The following is a 16,420-nucleotide window of genomic DNA, read 5'->3' as shown; positions in this document are numbered from 1 at the left end:
AATGATTTCACTAGTGAATTCTACCAGATACTTAGGGAAGATTTAATACCAATCCTTCACAAACTTTTCTAAAAAATAGAAGAAAGGAAAACACTCCTACTCATCCTTTTAGGCCAAAATATTACGATGATAACAAAATGAAAGACTTCATAAGAAAACCATAGAACAATATCCCTTAAGCAAATAGATAAAAAGTCCTCAAAATGCTAGTAAATGGGATCCAGCAACATATAAAAAAGAATTAGATACCACAGCCAAGTGGAATTTAACCCAGAAATGTAAGTTGGTTTACCATACAATAAAGAATGTAGTATGTTGCATTAATAAAGGACAAAAAACCTTCATGATCATCTCAGTTGGATAAAGTGCAACACCCTTTCATGATAGAAGCACTCAACAGACTAGGAATATAAGGGAACTTCATTGACCCTCTTAAGAGAGAAATTCCTTTTGTGGGATTTCTTGTTCCTTTCCAATTTCTCATGGATTAAAGGAATTAGAAGTGAAATTTCCTAACTACTTTAAAAAAATTGTTTATTTGGCTGCCCTGGGTCTTAGTTGCTTAGATCCAGTTCCCCGACCATCTGGGGCCACCTGCATTGGGAGCACAGTCCTAGCCATTGGACCGCCAGGGAAGTCCCCCTAACTACTTTTAAGAAACAGAGTCTTAAAAAGAAAAGCCCAGAACCAAATGGATTCACTGGTGAATTCTACCAAACACTTAGGGAAGAATTAACACTAATCCCTCACAAACTCTTCCAAAAATAGAAGAGAACACTTTCCAACTCATTCTATGAAGCCAGTATTACCCTGATATCAAAACTAGACAAAGACTTCACAAGAAAGCCGTAGACTAATATCTTTATGAAAATAGATGCAAAATAGACTATCTTGAAAATATTAAATTTAATTTAAAAATGAGACTCCATTGGTTTTAAAAAATCTTTTTTTTTTTTAATGGCCCCTTACTGAGCATAAAGATACTGCCTATGAGAGGTGACAAATTTAATATTTATTTAGTGTTTGCCAGTTCCTAAAATTGCTCTAAGTCAATTTTTGATTTGTTGAAATTCAGTGCAGAATGTGTATCTAATATAATATTTTGTGTTCAGTTGAAGTCTCATGTATATTTTTCAGTACATACAGTAAAATAATAGGACTCTTTAGAATGTGCCCTGAGAACAGAGTTACCATTAACCAAAAATAAACTTAAATTTGGAGGAATTCATAAAATTGGTGGCAGAGCAGGAAATAAGAAAATCACAGATAAACAGGGATATTTCTCTGTCCAAATGCTACAGTTGTATATACATCATTGCAAGGAAGAGTTAAAGAAAAAAACAGAATATAGTGAGAAGAAAGCTAGTTCTTGTTACATAAAATCATTCAGCTTTGTTGAAATATGTAGGAGGTGTAGGCCATCTGGGAATTGAAGATGTAGTTGTACTAATTGTGTATCAAAAGAACAAACCATTTGTGTACTTATGAAGTACTGGACTCTGATAGACTGTTTATTATCTTTTTGTATTTTCACAGCAAGCCTTTGAGCTAGTAGTACTACTAGCTACATTTATAAAATAGAGAAGAAAGACTCCTTTAAGTTCAATAAGCTGACCAAGGTCACAAAGAGGATCAAGGAAGTCTTGAACCCAGATTTCTTTGACATGACAGTTTACACCATCACATACACTGTACTACCTTTTGCATAAGGTCTTAATTTTCTGAATCGTCAGTTTTTAAATAGAATACTTCCATTTCTAGAATTCAAGGTAAATTCACTCTTAAAAATTAAAAAGTGAACTGAAATACTAAGAGTGAATAGATTAAGGTCTCTTGAAGAATTCTTCTGACTTTGAGATTTTGAGAACTGGGCTTTTTGCTCTGTCCTTGGAAAATTGAGACACAAGTTGGAAATCATTTATATTATTTATAAATGTGTATATTACACATATACATGTATTTTCTTGGCTTTGTGTACATTTGTCTATGTGATCCCAGGGGTAGAGATTCTCTGCCTTGGATATAGGCTGATAATTATGTTTGATTATTAAAAGCAAAACACATTAACTGGAAGGAAGGGGACAAGATGTTTAGATTTCTAACCCAATTCACATTTCTGTGTCTTTCTCTGTACTTCTGTGCTTTGAAAGATTGGGTCGATTTAAAGCTGGTTTCTATACAACTCTGATCAAGACTAACGAACCAGCCATACTGATCCAGTAATACATTTTTTAAGAGAAGCTTTCAGGTTTGAAATAATTACAGACCTGCAAAAGTTGCAAAATAGTACAGAGAGATCTCTTGTACCCAATACCCAGCTTCCCCAAATAACAGTATAGGTAGATAACTGTAGTAAAATATCAGAACTAGGAAAAAATTGCATTGGTACAATCTACAGACCATATTTGGATTTCTCCAAGTTTTACCTGCCCTTGGGTGTACAATTTTATCATGACACTAGTTGATACGTAAACTTTTTGCTTTTTTTTTTTTTTTGGTGTTTTTTGTTTGTTTGTTTGTTTGTTTTTGGTGTTTTTTATAGACAAAACATTCAGGCTGGAGTCTTGAGTAGTACTAACAGATCTCTGCATGTTTTTTCCTAGTTAGATAAAAGGTTATGAGTTTATGTTATCCACCTCCAACCCCCCTGAAACTTGATTGGTAGGGCTAATGGTACAGAATATTCATGAACTCTGAAAACATGGGCAATTATACTTTGTTTCCAGACTTTAAGGACACCCTTTAATGATCCTGAAGGTCAGAGTTGTTTTTTTTTTTTTTTTTAAATATTTGATAACAGTTGGCCCTCATGGAATTGATCACTATCAGCAAACATTCATTTAGTGTTTAATATGTGCCAGGTTTGCTGATGGGCATTAGACCCATTTTTTCCTTTAACCCTTTGTAATACAGAATTCTCACACTTCAGTCTTGTGACTGCCAGGAAACAGTCTTGAGCCCTGCCACCCAGTATGTATTGAAAGTCCATCTGAGGGAATTCCCTGGCAGTCTTACGGTTAGGCATTTTCACTGTTGGGGCCTGGGTTTGATCCCTGATGTCTCAAGCCATTCGGCACAGCCAAAGGGGGGGAAAAATCTAGCTGAGAAATATTTAATGAGTATTTGAAGGAAGTGCAGTGTGTTCACTTCTCTGGAACCTAGAAATTGTAAGTTTTTTTTTCCAGATCAAGTTCTGGATCAACAGAAATCAGAACTTGGCCTATGTAGTCTTGGCCCTCATAGTGTTGGTTTTACTGACTTCACTTTTGCTCTAGTTAAGGGATACCATATGATAAAGCCACACAAAACTATATTTACATATAATTTAAGGGTGTTTTTAAGAAAAGTTCACTTTGGTGGACTCATAAATGTTAAAAATGAATGTTATTTTCTTGTTTGTGGTTTTGATTTTTAATTGCTATTCTCCTGAAGGTCTGTAAGTAATTTGTAATTTGGCCAAGACAGGAATTTAAATGGGCCCACTGTGAGACAGTTTGTGGCACTAAATAGTTCAGTCATGAATTAGACATCCACCTAGCATTTGCACCCAAGCTCAAAGGGGCACTGCGGTAGAGTTTAAGGTAATAGCCATGCAGTGATTTAAAAAGAAAAAAACAAAAAACAGAGAAAAATGGCTCTTAGAGGAAAATCAGGAAATAAAGTACTCTAAGAAAAGGATGGCTTTCAAGCAGGAAGTATGAGAGAAAGTGCTATAATGGCATTCAGGAACAGGAGAGGTCTTGCACTGGAAGCGTAGCTTAGTGAGCATGAGCTGTGAAGAGACTTAGAAAATGTTAATGTTTCTTTACTGCTGGAAAGTGTTAACTTGGTTTAAAGGCGCATAATTTCTTCACTTTTATTCTTGAACGTTTTAGATCTAGGAGTCATTTGTGACTTTGGGGAAGTTGGGAGTGGGGGAAATGTGCTATTTATTTTTTTAAAGCATTATTGCTTTATTGTTGAGCTTCTTGTTACATATTTCCTATTAATCTTAGAAATAGTGACAACAGAGAAATAGGCTGTCTGCTTTGTTGTTTAGTTGCTAAGTCATGTCCTCTTTTGCGACCCCATGGACTGTAGCCTGCCTGGCTCCTCTGTCCTTGGGATTTCCCAGTCAAGAATACTGGGAGTGGGTTGCCATTTCCTTCTCCAGGTTGGGATTTTCCCAACTCAGGGATTGAACCCATATCTGCATTGCAGGCAGATTCTTTATCACTGAGCTACCTGGGAAGCCCTTACACTCTCTGCTTAGGAGTTTCTAAGTGTTAGACACATGAAGAGTTCTATTTATTTATTTTCCCAAAGTAATTAATTAATTAGGCTGCACTGGGTCTTTGTTGTGGCAGAGGGGTTTTTGGTTGGGGCTTGAAGGATCTAGGTCTCTGAATAGGGATCAAACCCGGCTCCTCTGTGTTGGAAGCATGAACTCAGCCACTGGACCACCAGAGAAGTCCTTGAAGAGCTTTGAAGGGAGAAAAAAGCTGCTGCTTAGACGTCTTCTTGGACATTAATATATGTGAAAAATCATTTCGTTTCTAAGACAGAAGTGGTATGAAATTATCAAGTTAAGTATTGGGAGACAGGAGACTTGGCCTCTGCTCCTGATTGTGCCAATAACCGTTTTTGGCAAGTCTGTTGTATCTCAGTTTCTCTCCGAAAAGAGATTTAGACTAGATTCCAATAGTATATATTTCAGCCCTGAAATTTTTTTTGGAGGGATAGGAGATAAATATTTGATGCATAATAGTGGAACATCCTTTTTTAAAAAATGAATTTTTTTTTTTTAAGTTCTACCACTTTATTGCTACCAACCCGTCTCCCTCCACCCTCGTGCACACATGCTCAGTCATGTGACCCCATGGACTGCAGCCCGCCAGGCTCCTCTGTCCGTGGACTTTTCCAGGCAGGAATACTGGGGTGGGTTGCCACTTCCTTCTCCATTTTACAGAATCGTTTTAAATCTACAGAATCATTTCTGCCATGATTAGCAACATTAGTATAGTACATTTATTATAATTAATGAACGAATAATGGTAATTATGGAAGTCCATATTTAATTCAGATTTCCTTTGTTTTTACTTGCTGCTCTTGTTCCATGGTACCGTATTACATTTAGTCATCATATCTCCTTAAGCTCCTCTTGGCTGTGACAGTTTTTTAGATTTTCTTTGTTTTTCATGCCCTTGACATATTTGAGGACTGCTGGTCAGGCTGTTTTTGTAGAATGTCTCTCCGTTGGGATTTCCATGATGTTTTTCTCATGATTAGAGGGAATATGGATTTTGGGGAGGAAGACCTCAGAGGTTAAAGTACTGTTTTCATCTCATTGTATCAAGGGTGCATGCTGTCAACATGATGTCACTTTTGGTCTTTACCTTGAGCACCTGGCTGGAGTCGTGTTTGCTGGGTTTCTCCACCAAAATCCCTGCTTTTCCTGTTCCCATACAGGAAGGACATCACTATGTGTAGCCCACTTGTAAGGGTAGGGAGTTGTTTCTTCTCCTTGACAGTGGACTATCTGTATCTGTTACTTGGAATATTTCTGCCTGGAAAATTTGCCTCTTATTTATTTGCTCTCATTTATTTATTCATTCAGTAATGTGTAGATTCATGGGCATTTATTTTGTGCTTTGGAATATAATCCAGTACCACTTATTTTATTGCTCGTATTGTTACAGCTTTGGCCATTGCTCTTTCTTTTGTTCCTTTGATACAGCCCCACATCATTGTGGGTGTTTTTGTTTTGAACACTTGGTCACTTGCTGGCAGTACAAGATGTTCGAGGCTTGTCTTATATGTTTGCTGCCCTAATCCTAGAATCAGCCAAGGAACCCGGTTTTCCTTTTATTGGAGATGATATTGGAAACCAAAATCCTTGGTACTAGGGTATTTATTGAATTGCTGCTGAGGTGTAGGGAGTTGGTGATGGACAGGGAGGCCTGGCACGCTGCGGTTCATGGGCTTGCAAGGAGTCGGACACTACTGAGCGACTGAACTGAACTGAGGTGTAGTAGTTTCTTGTATGCCCTCTTAACTGATAGAGCAAGAAAATATATGTGTGTATACTAAGTGGTTTACATGCACTTATCTAGAAATACTGTGTATGTAACCCTCTGTATAATAAGATAAATATGAGTTCATATTGTAGTCTCTTAACTCTTGCCCATTACCATGTGGATTATCTTAGCCTCTTTGCCTTGCTTATCTGTAAAGTTCCCACACTCAGCATTGAAAGCAGCATACACAGCATCCATTTACTTAATTGTTCAATTCTGATATATATGTATAGCAGTATCCAAATTGTTAACCTGTATACTCATGTGAATCAGCTTAACTTGAATAGTGCTTTTGTATAGTCTGGTTTTGCAGACTGCACTGATTTCCAGAGTTTCTTGGGTTAACATCTTTTCCCGCCGCCTCTTTGAGGTGGTTTCATATATTTTTAATACATTTGGGTTGTTTTGTCATATCCTGTGTGTATCATTGGATCACTCAACCTCTTAAATGATGTTTTAGAATTTTCATATATCAGTATTCATTCTTTGTGCTGTTAAGTTTTCTGGGATTTGAAAAATGTATACTATCATGTATCCATAATTACAACATTATACAGAATAGTTTCTCTGCCTAAAAAAGCCCCCTGTGCTTACCTATTCATCCTGACCGCCATCTCTAAACCTCTGATTTTTATTTTTTTTTCTTTTTGATATCTAGGGTTTGGCCTTCTTGAGAATGTGATCTAATTGGAATTATATAGCATGTGGCCTTTTCAGACTCAGCCTTTTCTCTCAGTTAGCAGTATCCACTAAAGATTTAAGTCTTTTTTTGGCTTAATAGCTCTTTTTTTTAAATTATAGTTTATAGTTTACAATGTTGTGATAATTTCTGCTGTACAGCAAAGTGATTCAGTTTAGGTAGCTCATCTTGTAATTTCTAAACAATGTTTCATCGAATAGGTATACTACAGTTTGTTTACTCATTCCCCTACTGAAGAACGTTTTGGTTTCTTCAAGTTTTGAGTTATTATGGAAAAGTGTTAGTTGCTCAGTCATCTCCGACTCTCTGCGACCCCATGGACTGTAGCCCCCCAGGGTCCTCTGTCCATGGGATTCTCGAGGCGAGAATACTGGAGTGGGTAGCCATTCCCTTCTCCAGGGGATCTTCCCGACCCAGGGATCGAACCCAGGTCTCCTGCACTGCAGGCAGGTTCTTTACCGTCTGAGCCACCAGGGAAGCCCATTATGGATAAAGCTGCTATAAACATTGGTGTGACAGTTTTTGTCCAGTCATAAGCCTTCAGATCAGTTGGGCAAGAACTTGGGAACATGATTGACAAATCATATAGTAAGAATTTGCCAGAGTATGTGCCAGAGTGCCTGAAATTTTAGATTTTCACCAGCAGTGAAATGAGTTCCTGTTACTTCACATCCTTGCTAGTGTTTTGAATCTTGGCCATTCTAATAGGTGTATTGTAGTATCTCATTGTTTGCAGTTACCTATTGGCAGATGAAAGGGCTTCCCCGGTGGCTCAGTGGTAAAGAATCTGCCTGCAGTGCAGGAGCTACAGGAGGCCTGGGTTTGATCCGTGGGTCAGGAAGATCCCCTGGAGGAGGGCACAGCAACCCACTCCAGTATTCTTGCCTGGAGAATCCCATGGACAGAGGAGCCTAGTGGGCTACAGTCCATGGGGTTGCAAAGAGTCGGACACAACTGAAGCGACTTAGCAATGGCAGATGATGTTTGATCTTTTCATATGCCATCTAAATATCTTGTTTGGTGAGGTATCTGTTTAGATGTTTTGCCCATTTTGTAATTGGGTGGTTTGTTTTCTTACTGGTTGAGTTTGTGGTTTTTGTACATTTTGGAAACCATTTCTTTATTAGATATTGATTTTGCAAATATTTTCTCCTAGCTTGATTTGTTTTTTAATTCTCAAGTTTTTTTCATAGAGTTGAAATAAGTTCAACCAGTTCTTTTCTTTTGTGTGTCTTGCTTTTGATGTATTGGAAACTCTTTGTCAAACCCAAAATTGCTTAAAATTTCTCCTATGTTTTCTTACAGAAATCGTAATAGTGCAACATCCTTTTTTTTTTTTTTTTGCAACATCCTTTTTGATATAAGGAGTGTGGGTAGGAGGACTGAAATGAGGGTTTTGTTTCTTGGTAATATTGGATTTTCATTAATGAAGTGGAGAATTAAGATCACCTTAAAATATATTGTTTTGAGTTATTTCTAAGTGTGACCAGGTCTTTAACAAAATTTGGAATGTTTGGGTGGCTTAATAGTGGCTCTTGAAACTAGACCTGTTTACTATAGCATTTTCTTGGGAGTATTGGCAAATTACTTTGGCAGATATTGAAATAGCATATGTAAAACGAGCAGTGGTTTCGGCTCATAAACACATAGCTGTGAGAACTGATTTGTCATGGTTTGACAGTAGTGGTTCCTTCACAGCTTTAACAACACTCTAGATAATGCGAAAGTTAACAGATATGTGCCGGAGACTTCTCAAACCTGAAAAACCAGGTCCTGAAACTCAGGGTGTAGGGGAAGTGGTGTACGAGAAGGGCATTTCCTGAAGTTTGCTGGAGACTCCAAATCCCTTTGTTGTTCCTGACTGGGACGGCCTGCTACCGGAAGACTTCTGCTGTTATTCTGTCTCCCCCACACAGATGCCACCTTGCCTGGGTTCCTTGGTCCAGCAACCTGTTCCGCAGTCACACTCTTCACACTCTAAACCCTACCTGAATCCGCCATTCCAGACCACTCCCTTCAGGACCCTTCCTGACTAGTCTTTCTATCCTGTCTCTTATCACATATGTTTGGTATGTAGCTACATTTTGTCTAGGGTAATAGAAATAGGAGATTTGAATTCTTTGACTCTCACTTATTGGTTGTGATACTGAGTAAATGATTGGGTTATTTTCATTTCACTATGTCTTGGTAATACCTCAAGGGAGATTTACAAAATAATGTAACTATGTGAAAGTGCTTTTATAAACTGGAAAACAAAGCACAAGTGGATTATTCGTAAACCCTAATCAGTGGTTCTCAAGGTAGCAACCTTTGCATCCCCTGGAGCCTGATAGAAAGGTAAAGGCCCAGTGCACACCTACTGAATCAGCAGTCTGTTTTAAAAGCCCCCTGCTGCGTGCTCAAGTTAGAGAAGAACTGCCTTGTGACATACTTAGCCTGAGGAGAGTTGTATTAGTCTGCTTGGACTGCCATAACAGTACCACAGGCCGGGTAGCTTAAACAACAGAAGAGTTTTTTCTTACAGTCTGGAAGTCCATGATCAAGGTGTTAGCAGAGCTGGCTTCTGGTGTGGCCTTTCCCCTCAGCTTGCAGAGGGCCGCCATCTTGTTGTGTCCTCGTTGGACTTACCCTCTGTGCACATGGATTCCTGGTTCTCTTCCTCTTATTACAGACACCAGGTCTGTCAGTCAGGGCCCCAACCTTAATTACTTCCTCGAAGGTCCTATCTCTAAACATAGTTATGTTGGGAGTTCGCGTTTCAGCATACAAATCTGAGGCAGGAGACGCAGTTAAGCCCGTAACAGCAGTACATGCTGTGTGTGTCTGCTCCGTTGCTCTCCACTGTCCACACCTTTTACAGCCCCACGGGCTGGAGCCTGCCGGGTTCCTCCATAGGATTGCCCAGGCAGGAATACTGGAGTGGGCTACCATTTCCTTCTCCAGCTGATCTTCCCGACCCAGGGGTCGAATGTGCATCTCTTTCATTGGCAAACCAATTCTTTACCACTGAGCCACCTGGAAGCCCATAACATAGCAATAGTATATCAACAAATTAAAAACTACGGAGAAAAAAGTCAATCTTGCTGTTCTGCAGCTGTACTCTCCCTCACTAAGCCCTGCCTGACTCCCATGTTCGAGAGGTGAGTAGTTCATCTCCCTGGTTAGCTTCTCCTTGAGCAGCAGCTTTAACATCAGCACATTGGTTTTGTGATTCACTTCGTTGCTACTAGGCTTACCACATTTTGCCTTTTAGAAAGTTGTAATAATTGTATGCATAGATAGTTTGAACTATTTTGTGGGCTAATTTGATTTATAGTTTATCCCTGGGAATTCAACTACCATTTATAGCATTATTTCTGTGAGGACTTGTTAGGTTGTATACAGTTGATTTAAATAAAAGTGTTGAATCAGCCTGTTTAGTTTCAGTGAATCCAATGTAGTTGTAAATCAAAGCAATATTGCTATGCCATTTTATATTATTTTGGTGGTAGAAAATAGAAGCCTTACCAGTGAAATTGAAATTACTGGCATTTCCTGGTATATAAGAAGCCATAGCAGAATTTTGACATTGAGAGGTTTTCCTAAACTCTAATACCAGTCCTAGGAAAAATTATGAGTGACTTCTTATTTTTATAAAAATCTTTTATTTTCTGTGCTGCCTAGGAATCCAGTGAGCTTTACTTTCTTTCATTGTGTGAAAACAGTACCCAAGATTTATAAATAAAAGAAATACCACCAAATGATACGTGAAAATCTAGTTCTATATAGTAACTCGCTTTAAAGGATTATAGCATTTATAAAGAATTAGGCGTTAAATTCAGCATTAGAATAAGTTGATTTACAAGCGACCAAAAAATTAAGCTATTTTCTTTATTTTTATAAAATCTTTTTTATTGTAGTGAAAATACTTGTAAGATTTACCATCTTAACCATCAAGTTCAAGTGGCATTGAGTACGTTAATATTGTTGTACAGCTTTCACCTCCATCCATCTCCAGAACTCTTTGTCTTGCAGAATTAAAATTCTATGCTGCCTACTACCAAATCATTTTGTGCGTCCATGTGGCTCAGAAATAATCTTTAGATCTGTGGTTTTGGAAAGAGGATTGACTACCATCCATGACAGTCTAATATAATATGTAAGACACTTAAAGACTTAGAAAAAAAACAAAAATAGTTGGTCTGTGGTTTAATATATTTTTTTTGTTGAATCTTAAAGCACTGATTTATTATTTATTTATTTGGCTTATGGGTCTTAGTTGCTGACAGGTGGGATTGCATCATGCAGAATCTTTTTTTTTTAATACAGAATCTTGTTGAGGATTATGGAGTCTATAATTGTGGCTTAGTTGCTCCGTGGCATGTAGGATCTTAGTTCCCTAGCCATGGATAAAACTCAAGTCCCCTGCTTTACACGGGGTTCAGTGGAAGTCCCTTAAAGCACTAATTAAAAACAATACCTATGCTTGTTGATCTTTGGATGAGAACAGCAGCATCTAATCTAAATTAAGTCTTTAATGTGAGGCAGGTTAACTCCTGTGTTATTTCACTGTAATGTTTTAACTCACTTAAACTATTCTGTAAAAGGGGCTTTGTGTATTTTAAAGCTTTTTACAAATGCAAGAAGTTATTTTGAAATTGTATCTGAACACCCTAGGTCTGTGTAGCCAACATGATAATCTATATGGGGACAATTGTGTATGTTTGATGTATATTGAATTTTTTCTTGAAATTAGATCTTTTAACTGATTTTAGGAAAACCTGTTATTCTGAGTTCACTTTCTCTATCTGTAAAACGAAATACAGTAAAGTTCCTATCAGCTCTGATTTGAAAGCCTTAATTTTAAATAAGAGAGGGGTTCAAATTTTTGAAAGGAGGCGATACATTTAACTGTACTTTTCTTTTTTAAATACTTAGATCATGGAAGGAAAGTGGTTGCTGTGTATGTTACTGGTCCTTGGAACTGCTCTTGTTCAAGCTCACGATGGACATGACGATGATGTGATTGACATCGAGGATGACCTGGATGACGTCATTGAAGAGGTAGAAGACTCAAAACCGAAGCCAGATGCCAGCAATCCACCATCGCCAAAGGTTTGCCATGATCTTTGACTCTGTTCGTTTTGCCTCTTGAGATAAGCAAAAGATGAAGGTAAATTTTGGATCCTTACCACAGGGAAAGCAAAATTTGGTAAAATACTTACTGCTCTCTCTGTCAACCATTGTTATATTGTCCCAAAGATAAATTATATGGGTTGAATTTGAGGGCTGGCCATGCAAGTTTGAAAGCAAACCAAGAGAACAGATCCTATTGAGAATATTTTAATCCTTAATTCATTTTTATATTTAACACAGGTCACCTACAAAGCTCCAGTTCCAACCGGGGAAGTGTATTTTGCTGATTCCTTTGACAGAGGAACTCTGTCAGGGTAAGTGTTTCTTAGGGGGAAAAAATCTTAAGAGGCAAACGTCATGTAAATAAGATAGAATAGTATTTTATATTTTCAGTCCCATTTAGGAAAAATCTTTTAGAACATGTGGTTCTTGCTTCCATTTCTTTCCCCTTTACCCTTCTTTGAGAAAAACTTTTTTTTCTCTTGAGTCTTAAAAAGTGAGATTATTTCATGAGTTTGGTACTTTTTGTTACAGATTTTTGATTCCAGTATAATATATTATCACTACTTGAAAGACATTTAAAAGTTGAAAGTACAGTGATTAGGTGGGCTAAGAAGAGCTGGATTATCCCTGTTTTTATTATTATTTACATTCTTTCTTTTTACAGGCCAAATATAATTTGAATCTTAATTTGGGGGGATGTCTTAATTACAGGTGGATTTTATCCAAAGCCAAGAAAGATGACACTGATGACGAAATTGCCAAATATGATGGTGAGAGTTGCATTTGATTTAGATACAATAGCAGATTGAGATACGGTATGTTTCCATAGTGTCTCTCAAGGCTAGTTTAAAAGGAGTATGTATATATTTTAAGGTTATTCCTTGGAAGTTTGCTATCTTTGTGTGTCCCATTATATTTTATAGGGTTAGACCTGTTTAATTTTAATTTTTATACTATAAAGTGGAAAGATAATTTATGACCCATGGTGCTGTGTATTGGACATGGAAGGTCTTTTCTAGGCATTGGTAAAATGCATGTGCTATTATGGGTTTTTAAAAACTATATCCTAATATTTATCAGTTATGTGTGTTTAATATTAATAGGCCAGCTATCAGAGGTAAATGGAACATGTTAAACATTTGTCCGTGTGATGAATTTATACAACTCGGAGTTTTATTTATTACCATTTAAGGATCTTCAGAGGTGTAGTTAGGGAATGGAACTTTTTTTTGTTGTCTTGCAGGAAAATGGGAGGTAGATGAAATGAAGGAAACAAAACTTCCAGGCGATAAAGGACTTGTGTTGATGTCTCGGGCCAAACACCATGCTATCTCTACTAAACTGAACAAGCCCTTCATCTTTGATACCAAGCCTCTCATTGTTCAGTGAGTAAAACACTTGGTTGATAGAAGCTTTCTGGGAAGAATGATACATGTTATAAAACTGTTACTCTATGTAAAAAATAATGAGAATAAAAATTACATGTTGCAATAGAAATTTTAGGATGTGTTTCAGCATCTTGTAACATTTTTTTTCATGCCCAATAAATTATTTTGAAATAAATCAGCTATTTTTCCTCCTGATACCAAATGAACTTCTGGATTTTGCAGAAAGTATTTATTGGGAATCTGCATTACGTTTTTCTGTTTTTTTTGGGTTTTTTTGCTTATTTAATTTTGGAGGATTGGGTGGACATAACAATAGAAGATGAAATTTTTACATATAACCTGTAATAAAACATGTGATCAAAATGAGGGAAAGGGGAAATAAGTTAATGCCATATGGTTTCTGCTTTTTTCCCTAAAATTAGGTATGAGGTTAATTTCCAAAATGGGATAGAATGTGGCGGTGCCTATGTGAAACTACTTTCCAAAACCCCAGAGCTCAATCTGGTAAGTACTTTTGTTTATGTAGCCACCCAGTTATCTTTTAAGAATTTCAGAGAAAACGAAAGAAAATTTGCTAAGACCTGTGAAAGGTCTTCTTTCCTGCTGTTGAAATATCTTGGAAGTTGAAAATATCGACTTTGACGTTTCTGTGCTTTTTATTTGAAATGTAAATTTTGAAGTTCTTTCTTAGTTTCTGTCCCATGTAATTTTTAGTTTTAGCAAACTTTATAAAAGAAGCAGTAACTCTCTAGATAAATGCATTATTTTATGTTTTAATCACTTTCATACATTCTCAGTAAAATTTCTGGTAATTTCTGGTTATTACTTTTCACTGGTATCTGTACAAATCTCATAAATGAATAAATAGGACACTATTTGGGATTTTGTAAGAGGATGTATCATACTTTTGAAAAGTTGCTTTTCAACACTTTGAGTTACTTAATTCATTTTTGTTTCTGAAGGATCAGTTCCATGACAAGACCCCGTATACGATTATGTTTGGTCCAGATAAATGTGGAGAGGACTATAAGTTGCACTTCATCTTCCGCCACAAAAACCCCAAAACGGGTGTATATGAAGAAAAGCATGCTAAGAGGCCAGATGCAGATCTAAAGACCTATTTTACTGATAAGAAAACACATCTTTATACATTAAGTAAGAAAAACTATTAATTAATTTGGGTTTTTTTTGGCACTACCCATTTATCATCCTTCTAAAGATTATAAACCTGCAAATAACAATCTCTGTTGACTTAATATCTTAGTGGTGAGAAGAACTTAGTTTCTCAGCACTAAAAGAAATGTTTCTTCCTTAGGTTGAATTGAGAAACAGGTTTTAAGAAAAGCTTGTATGTCCCGTAAAGAGATTCTTTGCTTAATCTCCACTCATCTCCTGCCTTTGTTTATTTTCTTGTTGGTAGAGCGTTAAGTAATAGGACATAGAATAGAAATGTGTGTACAGTTTTTCTCAGTGTCTTCTAGTTGAACTTGTTTGGATGCTCCAACACCTAGACAGTTGAGTATAATCATTCAGACATTGGAATGGGGTTTTTATATTCATAAGGCTTTTTTCTGCTGCTTTGAGATCACATATAGTCATGCCTCTTTTCCTAAAGAATGCAATAACTTTTTTTCTTTATAACAAAAGTATACATATTCAGCATAGAAATTTGAAAGGAAAAAAGACATTTAAAGTATCTGAAATATCAACATTGTGATATGTATTTGGCCATATGTGAATAAACATGTATATATGTGTAAACACATAATTTTATATTAAAGGTTAAGTATATTTTACTTTTTCTCTTCACAAACATGTGAGAATTTTCTATGAGAGTATGTTTCATTGATAACATTGATCACCTTCATTATCGTTTAGGAGAGCAGCATAGAACTCTGTTACCTTCCACAGTATTCTGGATGTGCTGTGATCTAGTCACTTGCCTATTAGACATTTAGTTGTAGGATCCAGGCTTTAGCATAATTTCACTTAAGATACCTTTATAGATTTAAAGTTATGTTTGCATTCTTCAGTGGATTCCAAAAGTACAACCTGAGTAGATTTGTGGTTAAATAAAAGGTTTGTGTGATTGGAACTGTTGGCAACATAGATCGTGGTAATACTAACTCAGAAAATGAGGAAATGGACCTCTTCTACTGGGGGACTGTTATATTAAATAAACTTATTTGCCTGTTGACCTGTGTGTAACCATTTGTGACAAACCAATATTGCAGTTACTTTGCATACCTTTGGTTTTTTGATGTTTTTATGTTCATTCATGGAATATTTTGGTGTTTTAAAATTTTACCTGTTGTTTAATTTCTAAAAACCTGAAGAACTAATGTTTATGATTTATAGATAAGGAAAAGAGTACAAACTTGCCTAAGCCTCCATGACCATGTTCCGACTCTTAATACCCAGAGTCACTACTCCGTGCTTCTGCTTTCTGTTAGAAATATGATCTTTAAAAAAAAAAGAAATATGATCTTTTGTGGTAAAGAAAACTTGGGAATAAGTGGCTAATTAACTTTTTAAAATTGCATTTAATTTTTTTCAGTCTTGAATCCAGATAATAGTTTTGAAATATTAGTGGACCAATCTGTTGTGAACAGTGGGAATCTGTTAAATGACATGACTCCTCCTGTAAATCCTTCACGTGAAATTGAGGACCCAGAAGACCGGAAGCCTGAAGATTGGGATGAAAGACCAAAAATACCAGATCCTGATGCTGTCAAACCAGATGACTGGTGAGTCTTTGGTACCTGTTTTTGAATGCAGTGGAGCATTTCATATATTCCATGTGGCTTAAGCAATCCAGTAATGGTTGAAATTGGATAATTTGAATAATCTGTGATGCAATCTAAATGTTGGGAAAAATGCAGACTACTGTAGCTGAAAATACTAGTGACCACATAGTGATCACCAGGGCTGTCATGATCATCTGGACTGCCTCACACCATTTTACAAGCTACTAAATGCTGAAACTAATGACACGGTTTGCCTGTGGCAACACGGTTTGTGGTGAAACGTCACATCTTTCGGCCTGGCCTTTCCCATGCTTCTACAATTCAATTTAAAGCTGGAGTCCTAAATTTTTGATTTGGAAAATAGCCTTTCTCCTATTAAACAGTACTCAGGAGATCTCTGCTCTCTGTTGA

The 16,420-nt window shown here is 36.7% G+C and overlaps 1 protein-coding gene across 3 annotated transcripts in view; it reads left to right on the top strand.

Annotated features, from left to right (window-relative positions):
- CANX (calnexin) overlaps positions 1 to 16,420 on the top strand; it is a 30,648-nt gene that overhangs the window by 3,607 nt on the left and 10,621 nt on the right. For all 3 annotated transcript variants that reach the window (XM_043467011.1, XM_043467014.1, XM_043467013.1), the window contains exons 2-8: positions 11,674 to 11,850; positions 12,112 to 12,185; positions 12,586 to 12,644; positions 13,118 to 13,259; positions 13,685 to 13,766; positions 14,225 to 14,417; positions 15,820 to 16,009. In XM_043467011.1, the coding sequence (XP_043322946.1) occupies positions 11,677 to 11,850; positions 12,112 to 12,185; positions 12,586 to 12,644; positions 13,118 to 13,259; positions 13,685 to 13,766; positions 14,225 to 14,417; positions 15,820 to 16,009 (914 nt within the window). In that variant the 5' untranslated portion in view covers positions 11,674 to 11,676. The remainder of the gene's footprint in view (positions 1 to 11,673; positions 11,851 to 12,111; positions 12,186 to 12,585; positions 12,645 to 13,117; positions 13,260 to 13,684; positions 13,767 to 14,224; positions 14,418 to 15,819; positions 16,010 to 16,420) is intronic.

Source organism: Cervus canadensis, chromosome 4 (genome assembly GCF_019320065.1).
Source record: "Cervus canadensis isolate Bull #8, Minnesota chromosome 4, ASM1932006v1, whole genome shotgun sequence".
In the NCBI taxonomy this organism is placed as follows: Eukaryota; Metazoa; Chordata; class Mammalia; order Artiodactyla; family Cervidae; genus Cervus; species Cervus canadensis.
This window is presented reverse-complemented; position numbering and strand designations above follow the sequence as displayed.